The sequence below is a fragment of the Syzygium oleosum genome, unplaced genomic scaffold (assembly GCF_021117445.2).
Source record: "Syzygium oleosum isolate NSW1041296 unplaced genomic scaffold, Sole_v2.1 Sole_v2.35, whole genome shotgun sequence".
NCBI classification, from domain to species: domain Eukaryota; kingdom Viridiplantae; phylum Streptophyta; class Magnoliopsida; order Myrtales; family Myrtaceae; genus Syzygium; species Syzygium oleosum.
Window position 1 is genome coordinate 2,114,428 of NW_026607519.1, and position 12,384 is coordinate 2,126,811.

Here is a 12,384-nt window from a genome sequence, read left to right on the forward strand (position 1 = left end):
GAAAGGCGTGAATAGGTTAAGAGGCCAGATATCCTCTTTTTTTGTTCTTACTCATTGCTTTGTCAAAATTCAAAACCCGTTTTGCAAATTTAGATAATTAAATATAATACTTGTTACAAAAATTTAATGTCTCATGTTACGGATGTCATTCTTTTTTTTTTTTTTTTATACAGATGTCATTCAAAGATAGGATTTTCTAGAATGTCAACATGAACGGGTCAAGATCTGAGCGTTGTCATAAAACTACCCGAACATCTTGAAAAAGCTTATTTGAGCTCTGCCTCATGCAATCAAGTGACAACTAGCCACTTTTGCAAATTTCGACACCTCGTCGTGCTTTATGTTGGAGTAGATCGTAGTATTGGAAGTATATTGATCTTAAAGAAGAGGATGTTTTGTCAACAGTGATATTTATTGTATGTCAAAGTTTATCTAGTGAAAACTTATGATTTTTGATTAGTCATCTTGATTGCATTCCAAGAATCATATAATGAAAAAGTGTGACTTGTCAACGCGCACATTGATACATTTCAACAATCATTTATTAAAAGAGTGCGATTCTTAATAGATATGAAAATTTAAAAATCTTATTTTGAGACGTGTATACAATTTATTAAATTTTCACACAGTTTTATCGTGAGAGTTTTCTAGAGATTTTGTCGTATCCCGGGGGTGTGTTGTTTTATGTTCTTCTCCCACCATGGTGAGGCAATAAAACCTTTAAAAAGGCGATCTACATGCCTGAAAGCCAAGTGAGGTCTCCCCCTATACTATTTTCTATAGCACTTTACTATTATCATTCGATTTAGTGTTTGATTGACTTTTTAAGGCTTTCTTAGGTTTTAAATTTATGTCTCTGTTTGTTTTGACTCACTGAGTAAAAACTCATTGACTTTCAAGCCAAAAATTAAAAATTCCGTTATGATTAACAAAGTGAAAATTTACCTATCAATTAACATGTCCATATAAACGGATTGGAATGAGGCTGTTTTGTCAAACGAGGGTTTGGAGTGAATCTTGTTTCAAATAAAATCAATAAGTGTTTTACTTAGTTCCAACTTCCAAATATGGTCACAAATTCGCCGGTTAGCCAAATCTTCACCGGTAACTGAGCACATGCGACTCAACTGGCACTTTCCAAGTGACAATTAGGGAGATTGTCTAAAGGCAATTTTTTTTTTTCTGATCATCGTCATTGCCGTTGTTGTCACTACCACCACCATCATCATCATCATCATCATCATCATCTTCTTCTTCTCCTCCTCTTGCAAGCAAGCTATCGTAGTCCAAAGCTCGGGTCGACCTCCATCTGAAGGTGTTGGAATTTCCGTCGAGAGAAGTCGTGGACGAGGTCAGCTGGGAGAGAGAGAGAGGAAACCGATATAATGAGAGGCTTTGATGGAGGATGTCCTTGCCGAACCTAGTGCTCTTCGGCTCCCTTAGCCCTAGCTGCCTTGCGACTAGGGCCCTCAGGTCCACCGCATTGGTGATGTCGAGGCTATAATCATAGAGCAGCTTCTCAACATCTTCATTGACGCCGACCTTGACAAATATGTGGCAAGGGTGTGAAGGAAGTTGGCGGCCCCAAGTTAAGGCTGATTTGAAAGTGCAAGTCTGCAAGAGCTCGACTTATTGGCATTTGGCACACCGCCTCTCATCGTTTCACTTATGTTGCCACCACCAAAAGCATGAGCTGAGTATATGGCAGCACTCCATGCCTTAGTACCAAGGCATCGAAGTATTGTTTGATAACTTATATGAAGTTGTCCACCTCTTTGGCAAACCGATCATCCTTGAACTCCTTCGATTTCAGATCGTCCGCCCTTAGACTCAATATCATCCCGCTCCGCATGGTTGTCTTGCAACCCTTTGAGTTTTTCTTTGACCATCCCTAACTCCTTTCAAAAGTCTTCCACCATGAATTCAAGAGCATCACTCTCTTGTGCAATGGGCCTGTGAATTGATACAAGGCGATCGAGAAATCATCGCGAAGCATCTCCTTGACCCCATCGATTCGCTCCTCAAGTCCTCGAATCCATTCTACAATACGCCTGCGGTCAACAAGACCTTGATGAGATTCTCCTCAAATGAGGAGATGATAACCCTCAATGGAGTCCTCTTGGCACGAGACTCCTCTCCAGCATTATCTTCAACATTAGCAATTATAGTAACCCCCGATTTCAACGTCCTCTTGACTAGTTGATATGCACCTCAAACTTTCTCGATCGTGTTCTCTACAACTTACTTTAATAGCACCACAAGTTGACAATTGAGATCGTGATCATGCAATGGTTGAGCTTCTTTTGACTTGTTTCACCCATTACTAGAGTCATTTAGGCTTAGCTTTTCCCTCATCAATTGCACGAGACTCCTTCTCTCGAGCAGTCACCGACACCAGCAATAGTCCTACCTCCAATTTTAACATCCTCTTAATTAGTTGATATGCACCACAAACTCTCTCAATTGTGCTCTCTATAACTTACTTTGATACCACCTGTCACAGATTGACACTTGAGATTGCGATCGTGCGACACTTAGGCTCCTTTTGACTCATTCACCCCTTACTAGAGTCATCTCGGTTCAGCCTTCCCCTCGTCAATTGCTCACTTGCTCGCTTAGCATACCTTAAATTGCGGAGAGTGATTATTGAGAGAAATGTTTCGGAAGAGAATGCTCCATTGCTTTTCTCGTGTTGGATTTGTGGATGTTCCAAATGAGGGTCTAAAGGAGCCTAATATATACATGTCCATTAAATTATAACAGTAGATTTCTCCTCCATTAGATGTTGGAGATTCAATCTTTTAATCACCATCTATCCCGTGATACACCTGAAAATGTTTTAGGGTATCCAGAAGAAGCCTAAACCTCTAGAAGCTACAAAAGTATGCCCGACCATCCAGGGCCACCTCTTCACCCTATTGTACCTCGAATTCCTTCCCTCCCTGACGTGTCGTACGATGGTTTTTATCATTGGCGATGGGCCGAGGGAGATCCCTTGGACCATGGTATTTTTTTCGGGTGTATTTTGAGGAAAGTCCAACTTTGGAGTTACACGAAAATCCCTCTATTTTTTATTTTTTGGGGTTTGAAATTCTACAATCAACAAAAGAAGAAAAAAAAGGAAAATTGGTCATTTTAGTTCTTATTAGAAATATGGGATAATGATGCATATAATTCTTAAATTTTGGCTTAACGTGTAATGTATTCCTAAATTTTAGCTCAATATACAATATGGTCCTTGAAATTTTAATTTATCTAATGTGATCTCTGAAATTTTGGTGTATATTCAATTAAGTCCCCGAACTATACGAAAATATTTTTTTGTATATTTCGAGGACTTAATTGAACATGAACATATACCAAAAACCTTTGAATATTTTCGTATAATTCGGGGACTTAATTGAATATACATCAAAAGTTCATGGACTATATTGAATATATTAGAAGTTCAAAAATCACGTTACACGACTAAAATTCAAGAAAGACATTCAACAAATTAAAATTTCAGGTACCATATTATATATTGGACTAAAGGTAATGCCCAACCCAGAAAAGATTCAACCGCCAGACACCTTGTACATAAGCAAGAAACGAAAACCTTAATCCGTCTGGGAAGCCCCCACTCTGCTCATGCGTCGAAAAGCGGCTTCTTCTTGGTGCGAATCGGTCCTTCGCTCTAGCGAAACCTCTTCAGATCCTCTCAAAGATCAACATGAAGGTACCCCTCTCTCTCTCGTCTCTCTTCCCGTTTTTACTTTCGCTCGAGATTTGCAGTTTTCCTGATGCATTTGTTTCCCTCTCTGTAATCATGAAGTTCAACACAGCGAATCCAACCACTGGTTGCCAGAAGAAGATTGAGATCGACGATGACCAGAAACGGTAAGTTGAACCCTTTTCTGGGTTGAAGTTGCCTGGATGTTTTGGATGGGTTGTGGCTGTTCTTATACGGGATTCTATGAAGCTCTTAGTTCGGTTCTTGTTTTTTTTTTTTTTTCCATTTTTGCGATTGGATTTATTGTGGGTAATGTTGAATTGGTCAAGTGGGTACTAGCCCCTGTTCAGTTCCTTGTGTTTGGGCGTCTACTGCTAGTATTCTGTGTATTCATAGATGGGAACTATTGCTCTTCTCGCTCATGTGATGTGGAGACTGATATGAATGTTTGCCTTTTCAGTTGGAATTACTTACTATATCGATTTAACAGGAATGGAAATAGCGCTCACATGGTCTTCGACGATTAATTCGGTTTTGCATTTAAGGGGGCGTTTGGCAACTTGCCAAATAGTGAAAATTTCCGTTCTTTTGTTCCCAGAATCAGTTTGAGAACAGAAATCCGTTTGTTAAAATATTTGTGCCCGAGCACAAATTTGCAAAAAATTGTTCCCAGAATCAGTTTTGGAACAGAATCAAGAAGCAAAAAAAAAGTAACTTCTTGATTCTGGAACAATTTTTCCATTTCTGATTCTTCTTGGTTTTCTTCATCCTTTTTTATTTGTTCTTCATCTTCTTACCGGTCTGCCACCGGCACGCCGCCGGCGACTGGCGACCGGCGGCCGGCCCTCACCGCCCCCGGTGACGGCGAGGGCCGCGAGGCCCTCGCCGGCCCTAGCCTGCGCCGGTGACCAGCCATGGCCAAGGAAAGGAATATAAAAAAAGAAAAAAAAAGAAAAAAGAGGAAAAAAACAGAGAAAAAAATATTTAAAAATTCAAAATATTATTTAAAATATTATTAATAAAAAGAAAATTTGTGTAGTTACCAAACGCATTTCTGTTCTTTTTCTATTCTAAGAATAGAAATTTTGGGCAGTTACCAAATGCTTTCAAATGCTTAGAAATTGTTCCTGGGCACAGAATAAAAAAGAATCATTTTTGAGCAGAATCAGTTTTCGGGCACAGAATCGTTGTCATGCGCACCCTAAGTATCCGAAGCGTAAAATTTGATTTTTATTCTTTTGGGTGCTCATTTTTCGTGGTCCCCCTCTATCTTTTTTTGGTGACCAGAGTGATGTATCTTGCTGGCCAGAACATCTTATCACAACCGTAGGATCTAATTTCCTGAATTGCCAATATTAAAATGTTGAATTGTTGGATTTTATGGACTGATTGTGGGATGGGGTAATCGATGGGGAGTTTTTTTAGGGGTATTCCAAATTAGGTGAGAAAAGTTGCTTATTGTTGATTTAAACTCTAAACTAGGAAAAGAAGGAGAAAGTTACTGATGATATGATGCATTTCTGAGTTGTCTATTATCTTGCGAATGTGGAAGCATTGGTACCTCTTGATGGTGCAATGGGTTTGGTAGCCAGTTGGTGTTCATTTAATCTAGTTACTAGTACAATTAGCAAAACCTGGATTATTAGTAAAATTCCAACACTAGATATTGGCCTTGATCTAGATCAACCTCATTGTTTAAGAAGTACACTGCGCATAAAAATTTGACCTTTTATTGGCATGAATATCTGACCCAACTTTTAGTATTAAAGAAAAGCTAATTCTTTATCGCTTAGATAATATGTCCAAAGCAGGCGGACTATATTTGTTAATTTAGTTTAGCTCTGAAATTAACTGAGAATTTTTTTTTAACATTTGGGATACAATTTGGTTTTGTCTGGCTACCCATGTTCGTGGAGGCCATGCTGCGGCACCAGATCTTATTGAATTGAAACCAGTATCACTTGCATTTCAAACTTAAGGATTGGATCATAACAAGTTAATGGATCTCCTAAATCTTAAGTCTTATTTTATTGTTTTTCTTCAGAAATATCATTATCTGTAGCGGTTAATGACCAATTGTCTCTATAGCTAAAGAAAAGGGATGTGGAGTAATGACATCTTTATAATCTTTTCCATGCAGTTGGGCGGTTTTTGACAAGAGGATCTCGCAAGAAGTCAGTGGAGATGCTCTGGGTGAGGTATGTGTCCGCAATAGTTCTATGGAGCTTTTGGCCAATTTTTTTGATCAGTTCCATTATTGATTATCCTCTATGTGAGGCAGGAATTCATGGGCTACGTGTTTAAGAAAATGGCAGGCTGTGACAAACAAGGGTTTCCTATGAAGCAGGGGGTGCCGACTCCTGGTCGTGTTCGTCTCTTGCTCCATCAAGGTAAGGTTCGACTTTTCGAGTGCACGGGTACATAGTCGGGGCAATTCTTGCATATAAGCTGAAGTTATGTCAGCTATGTATATTTTAAACTTGTTGCACAGCTTGGTTATAGGAGACCAGATTGTATAGAAGTGTCTGTTGAAGGACAAATTTGATTTGTCCGACAGGTACTCCTTGCTTCCGTGGATATGGTAGGCGGAATGGGGAGAGGCGAAGTGAGTTTGAGGATGCATCTAGAGGCAGCCGTGACGGTGGCGGGAAGGCGAGACCGACCAAATCTGGTCGGTGACGCCACTGGTCCATGACCGGCGAGGCAACTCGTCCACAGACAGGAACCTTTGCTTGTCCTTGGCCGGTGATGCTGGTGGTCCTGATCTGGAATCGTGCCTCCAGATCTGGACAACGACGACGACTTCCTCCAAGTCCGGCGAACGGCCACGGATGAGCCACAACGACTACGAGCTCAAAAACAAAAGGGAAAAACAGAGGAAGATGAAGGCGAAGATGGTCCGATGCACAGAGGAAGACGAACCCGAAGATGACCACCGCGTGCCAACCCTTCGTCATCTTGGTAGCTCGCCCATTGCCCCACCTGATCTCGAATCTCCAAATCTAAGCCTCTACCCTGCTTCTTTCTTTCTTTTTTTGTTTTTGTTGTTTTCGCATCCAAATTTTCAATGTAATTTTTAATATTATAATTGAACAAAGTGATATTGTTTGTGTTAAAAGACACGTTTTGGATTTTATCAAACTCTGTTTATTACATTATGACCACATGGACCAAAAGAGAAGTAAAAATAATCAGCTCGGATTTTTCAGTCTTACTTAAGTTAATGGAGCTAAAGAAAGGACTAACGTGAAGGACAATAAAATTTTTTAGGAATTAAATGAACAAGAAAATAAATTTTAGGACTAAATTGTCAAATCAACACAAATTATAGGATTACCATTATTGTTTCACCCCTTACTAGAGTTGTCTGGGCTTAGCCTCCCTCGTCAATTGCGCGAGAGTCCTTCTCTTGAGCAATCTCAAATACTAGAGATAATTGTGACCTCCGATTTCAACATTCTAGAATTAGTTTATATGCACCACAAACTCTCTCAATCGCGCTTTATAACTTTCTTTGATACCACCTGTCATAGATTGACACTTGAGAGACACTTAGACTCCTTTTGACTCGTTCACCCTTTACTAAGAGTCATCTAGGCTTAGCCTTCCCATTGTCACTATTCTCTCACTGGCTTAGCTTCCCTCGGATCGTAGAGAGTGAATATAATGCTTAGGAAGAGAATGCTCCATTGCTTTTCTCGTGTTGGATTGGTGGGTGTTCCAAATGAAGGACAGAAGGAGCCTTATATATACATGACCCCATCGAATTGTAACATTAGATTTCCCCCTTGTCTGATGTTGGAGATCCAATCTTTCAATCTACCATCTACACCCGAGAATGTTCTAGAAGATCCAAAAAAAAAAAAGAGCCTAGACCTCTAGAAGCTCGAAAGTATGCACGACCATCTTGGCCATCTCCTTGCCCTATTCTACCTCGAATAATTCCCGTCTGTAACATGTGCCGGCAATGGTGTTTATCATTGGCGATGAGCTGGGAGGTCCATTGGAATATGGTATTTACTTCGGGGGGGTATTTCGAGAAAAATCCAATTGTAGAGTTACTTCTATTAAGATGAACAAATTTAGGAAGAGAAGAGGCTACTTCATTCCAAGGTCAGGGCATATCACAAGCCTATAATGTCTCACAGTGGATTTAGAGATGTGCATAGAGATCAAACCTTATCAGCAGAGCCAACCCATTTTGGCATTATGGAGTTACTTAATGAAACTGCGTCTATTTTTTTTATTTATATTTATATTTATATTATTTATATTTTATTTTTATCTTTTGGGGTACACAATTTTGCAAACACCAAAATGAAGAGAAAAAAGAAGAAGGAAAAACAGGTCATTCTACTTCTTGGCTCCGTTCGTTTGGCGGAAAATATTCTCCCGGAAAATATTTTCCGGGTTTTCCGGTGTTCGGGGGACGGAAAACGTTTTCCGTGGGAAAATATTTTCCTTCCCCCCTCACAAAATAGCCTAAGTCTATGGAAAATGACTTCCGCTTCTTCAAAAGCGGAAATCATTTTCCGGAGCTGCTTCTTCTTCTTCTTCACTAAAGATCGTCGGCCGCCGCCGCCGGTCGCCGCCGGCCGCCGCCGCCGGTCGCCATCGGGCCGCCGCCGCCGCCGGCGAAAAATATTTTCCGAAATTTTTTTATATTGATCACCGAACACCAGAAAATTATGTTTCGGAAAAATATTTTTCAGGAAAATGTCTTCCGAGCCAAACTAACGGAGCCAGAAAAAGATTCAACCGCCAGACACACTGTATATAAGCAGAGACGAAAACCCTAGCTGCTCAGGCGGTGAACAGCGGCTTCTTCTCGGTGCGGATCGGTCCTTCGCTCTAGCGAAACCTCTTCGGATCCTCTCAACCATCAACATGAAGGTACCCCCCCTCTCTCTCTCTCTCGTCTCTCTTCTCGTTCTTACTTTTCGCTCGAGACTTGCAATTTTCCTGATGCATTTTTTCCCCCCGCTCTGTGATCTTGAAGTTCAACATAGCGAACCCGACCACTGGTTGCCAGAAGAAGCTCGAGATCGACGATGACCAGAAACTGTAAGTTGAACCCTTTTCTGGGTTGAAGTTGTTGGGTGTTTTGGATGGGTTGTGGCTGTTCTTATGCGGAATTCTTCGAACCTCTTCGTTCGTTTCTTGTTTTCTTCCATTTTTGTGATTGGATTTGTTTTGGGTATTGTTGAATTGGTCAAGTGGGTATTGGCCCCTGTTCAATTGCTTGGGTTGGGGCGTTTACTGCTAGTATTTTATATATTCATAGATGGAACTATTGCTGTTCTCGCTTATGTGATGTCGAGCCTGATGTAAATGTTTGCTTTTCAATTTGCCTTATTGATTCGAGTGAACATACTCGTAAAGTGATTACACAATTCACGTGAGTGGAATTAGCGCTCACGTGGTCTTCAACGTTTAATTCTGTTTTGCATTTTAGTATCTGGAGCCTAAAATTTGAGTTTTATTCCTTTGGGTGCTCATTTTTCGTGGTCCCTCGATCTTTCTGTGGTGACCTGGGTGATGTATCTTGTTGGCCAGAACACCATATCACAACTCTAGGATCTAATTCCCTGAATTGCCAATACTGAAATGTTAATTGTTGAATATTAGGGTCAGATTGTAGGGTGGGATGACCGATAGGGTTTATTTTGGGGGGTTATTTCAACTTATGAAAGTTGCTTATTGTTGATTTAAACTCTAAACGAGGGAAAGAAAGTGAAAGTTGCTGATGATGGATACATTTCTGAGTTGTCTATTATGTTGCGAATGTGGAAGCATAGGTAGCTTGTGATGTTACAATGGGTTTGGTAGCCAATTGGTGTTCTTCTAATCTAGTTAGCGATACAATTAGCAAAACCTGGATTTTTAGTAAAATTCCAACAATAGGTTTTAGCCTTGTTCAAGATCAACCTCACTGCGCATAAGATTAGCCTTGTTCAGGAGTACACTGCGCATAAGATTTGACCCTTTTGCATATATATATCTGACCCATTTTGTTAGCATTAAAGAAAAGCTAATGTTTTATTTCTTATATATGTGTCAAAGCATGTAGACTATGTATATTAATTTAGTTTATCTCTGAAAGGTAATTTTTTTCCTACATTTTGGATACAATTTGGTTCTATCTGGCTACCCATGTTCTTATAGGCCGTGCTGCGGCATTAGATGTATGGATTCTAAACCAGCATTACTCCCATTTCATAGTAAAGGATTGATCTGTATTAGTTTAATAGATCTCCTGAGTCCTAAGTCTTATCTTATTGCTTTTCTTCAGAAATATAATGATCTGTAGAGGTTGATGGCCAATTGTCTCTGTAGCAAAATAAAGGTGATGTGTGCTAATGACTTCTTTGTAATCTTTTCCATGCAGTCGGGCTTTCTTCGACAAGAGGATCTCACAAGAAGTCAGTGGAGATGCTCTGGGGGAGGTATGTGTCTGCAATAGTTCTATGGAGTATGGAGCTTTTGGCCATTTTTTTGATCAGTTACGTTATTGATTATCTTCTATCTATTGCAGGAATTCATGGGCTACGTGTTTAAGATAATGGGAGGCTGTGACAAGCAAGGCTTTCCAATGAAGCAGGGAGTGCTGACTCCTGGTCGTGTTCGTCTATTGCTTCATCGAGGTTCGTTTGTCTGTGCAAGTGTAAATATACAGGACTTGGGCCATTCTTTTATAGGCTGAAGTTATGTCGGCTATGTATATTGCAAACTTGTTGCACATCTTGATTAGGTGATCATCTTGCGTAAAAAAGTCGGTTGAAAAACAAAATTGATTTGTCTGACAGGTACTCCTTGCTTCCGTGGATATGGCAGGCGGAATGGAGAGAGGAGAAGGAAGTCTGTTCGAGGATGCATCGTCAGTCAAGACCTCTCTGTTCTGAACTTGGTTATTGTGAAAAAAGGAGAAAATGATCTGCCTGGTTTGACTGACACTGAGAAGCCAAGAATGAGAGGTCCAAAGAGGGCATCAAAGATCCGGAAACTGTTTAACCTGTCGAATGAAGATGACGTCCGGAAATATGTCAATACATATCGCAGGACCTTCACTACTAAATCTGGTGAGGGTTTCTATCATCATTCATCTTAATTTTCTTTTCCTGTTGGCTTATTAAATGGCATCGATTCTGATTTGACTTTGATTCTTTAATGTTATGTTGATTTATAAACACGTTCTGCTCTCTTTTCTCGTCTTTCGACAGGGAAAAAGGTCAGTAAAGCTCCGAAGATTCAGAGGCTGGTTACGCCATTGACATTACAAAGGAAGCGCGCGAGAATTTCTGACAAGAAGAAAAGAATCGCTAAGGCAAAGGCGGAGGCAGCTGATTACCAGAAGCTTCTCGCTACCAGGTTGAAGGAGCAGCGCGAGCGCCGCAGCGAGAGCTTGGCTAAGAAGAGATCCAGGCTGTCTGCTGCCTCAAAGCCTTCTCTTGCAGTTTAGGTTGTTTTTACTGTTTTGATGAGCAATTTTAGTTCAGGCAAATTTTGGCTGTTGAGGATTCAGGGGGATTGTCAATGTGGAGTTGTTTTATATATAGCTTTTAGCCGCTCTGCCTTGGAATTCAGGGACGTTTTATCATTGGGTTGTTGCTTGTTCCTTAAGTCTTTGAACTTGAAATTTTATTTTTAGAAAGTTGAGTTGGGCACACATGCGGGTTGAGTGATTTAGGTTAGGCAATAGGAATGTGGAGACAATATTTATGGGTTTCAAAGCTGCTGATGTGGCGTGCATATTTTGCTCGCATCCATTGATAGATTGACACATGCTCGTTGATGTGAAATTGGATAAATAAAAATTGATAATATGCTATACGCAAGCCTTGCTTGACCTTGGCCGGTGATGCGGGTGGTCCAGATCTGGCGTGCGAACCCTTCGTGGTCTTGGCGGCCTGCCTGTTGCCCGTTTAGATTTGGATTTGGAGTCGTGCCTTCAGATTTAGGGCCTGATTGGTAACCGGCCAAACAATGTCTGATTTTATTCTTTTGTTGCTGGGAAAAAAAAAAGAACAGAAATTTGTTTGGTAATTTTTTTGTTCCCAGGCACAAATTTGTTTTTAGAATTAGTTTTGGAACAGGTTCAAGAACGGGAACAAGAATCAGAAATGAAAAAGAAATTTGTTTTTTCATTTTCTTCTTTTCTGGCCGGTGAGGGCGAGGGTTGGACTCTCATGGCCTGGGTGTGCGCTGCCCTCGTCTAAGCCGCAAGCCGCCCTCGCCTAAGCCGCAAGCCTCCCTCATCGGATCTTGCCGAGGGTTGGACACTCGCGGCCTGGGTGAGGGTCGCCCTCGCCGAACCCTTGCCAGATTCAGCAAGGGTGGCTCGCGGCCTGGTCGAGGGTGACCCTTGCCTAGGCCGCGAGGGCGGCCCTCGCCCAGGCCGCGATGTTGGCCTCGCCTGTGGCTGGTGAGGGCCGTGACGCCCCGCCGGCCTTGGCCTGTGGCCAGTCGCCGACGCCGGCGGCTTGGCCATGGGCCAAGAAAGGAGAAGAAGAAAAAAAAGGAAAAAAAAAAGGAAAAAAATATTAAAAAATTCAAAATATTATTAATAAAAAGAAATTTTGTGCAGTTACCTAATGTATTTATGTTCTTTTTCTATTCCAGAAATAGAAATTTTAGGCAGTTACCAAATGCCTTCAAATGCTTAGAAATTGTTT

General features: G+C 40.9%; 1 protein-coding gene across 2 annotated transcripts; it reads left to right on the forward strand.

Moving 5' to 3' along the window:
- The first annotated feature begins 3,697 nt into the window (after window positions 1–3,697).
- On the forward strand, window positions 3,698–11,378 carry LOC115676802 (40S ribosomal protein S6-like). 2 transcript variants are annotated; one of them, XM_056305230.1, is made up of 6 exons: window positions 3,698–3,718; window positions 3,815–3,879; window positions 10,101–10,158; window positions 10,248–10,356; window positions 10,519–10,791; window positions 10,933–11,378. In XM_056305230.1, exons 1-6 carry the CDS (start codon window positions 3,713–3,715, stop codon window positions 11,169–11,171), a joined length of 750 nt encoding a protein of 249 aa, XP_056161205.1. In that variant the 5' UTR covers window positions 3,698–3,712; the 3' UTR covers window positions 11,172–11,378. The 2 variants fall into 2 exon arrangements, with proteins under 2 accessions (XP_056161205.1, XP_056161204.1); XM_056305229.1 differs by lacking the exons at window positions 3,698–3,718; window positions 3,815–3,879 and adding exons at window positions 8,503–8,605; window positions 8,712–8,776.
- The last annotated feature ends 1,006 nt before the right edge of the window (window positions 11,379–12,384 follow it).

Excerpts from the sequence above, each read along its gene's own strand:
- LOC115676802 (XM_056305230.1), top strand. Across the intron at positions 3,880-10,100 it reads ATCGACGATGACCAGAAACG|TCGGGCTTTCTTCGACAAGA; the intron begins GTAAGTTGAACC and ends TTTTCCATGCAG. Across the intron at positions 10,357-10,518 it reads TCGTCTATTGCTTCATCGAG|GTACTCCTTGCTTCCGTGGA; the intron begins GTTCGTTTGTCT and ends TTTGTCTGACAG.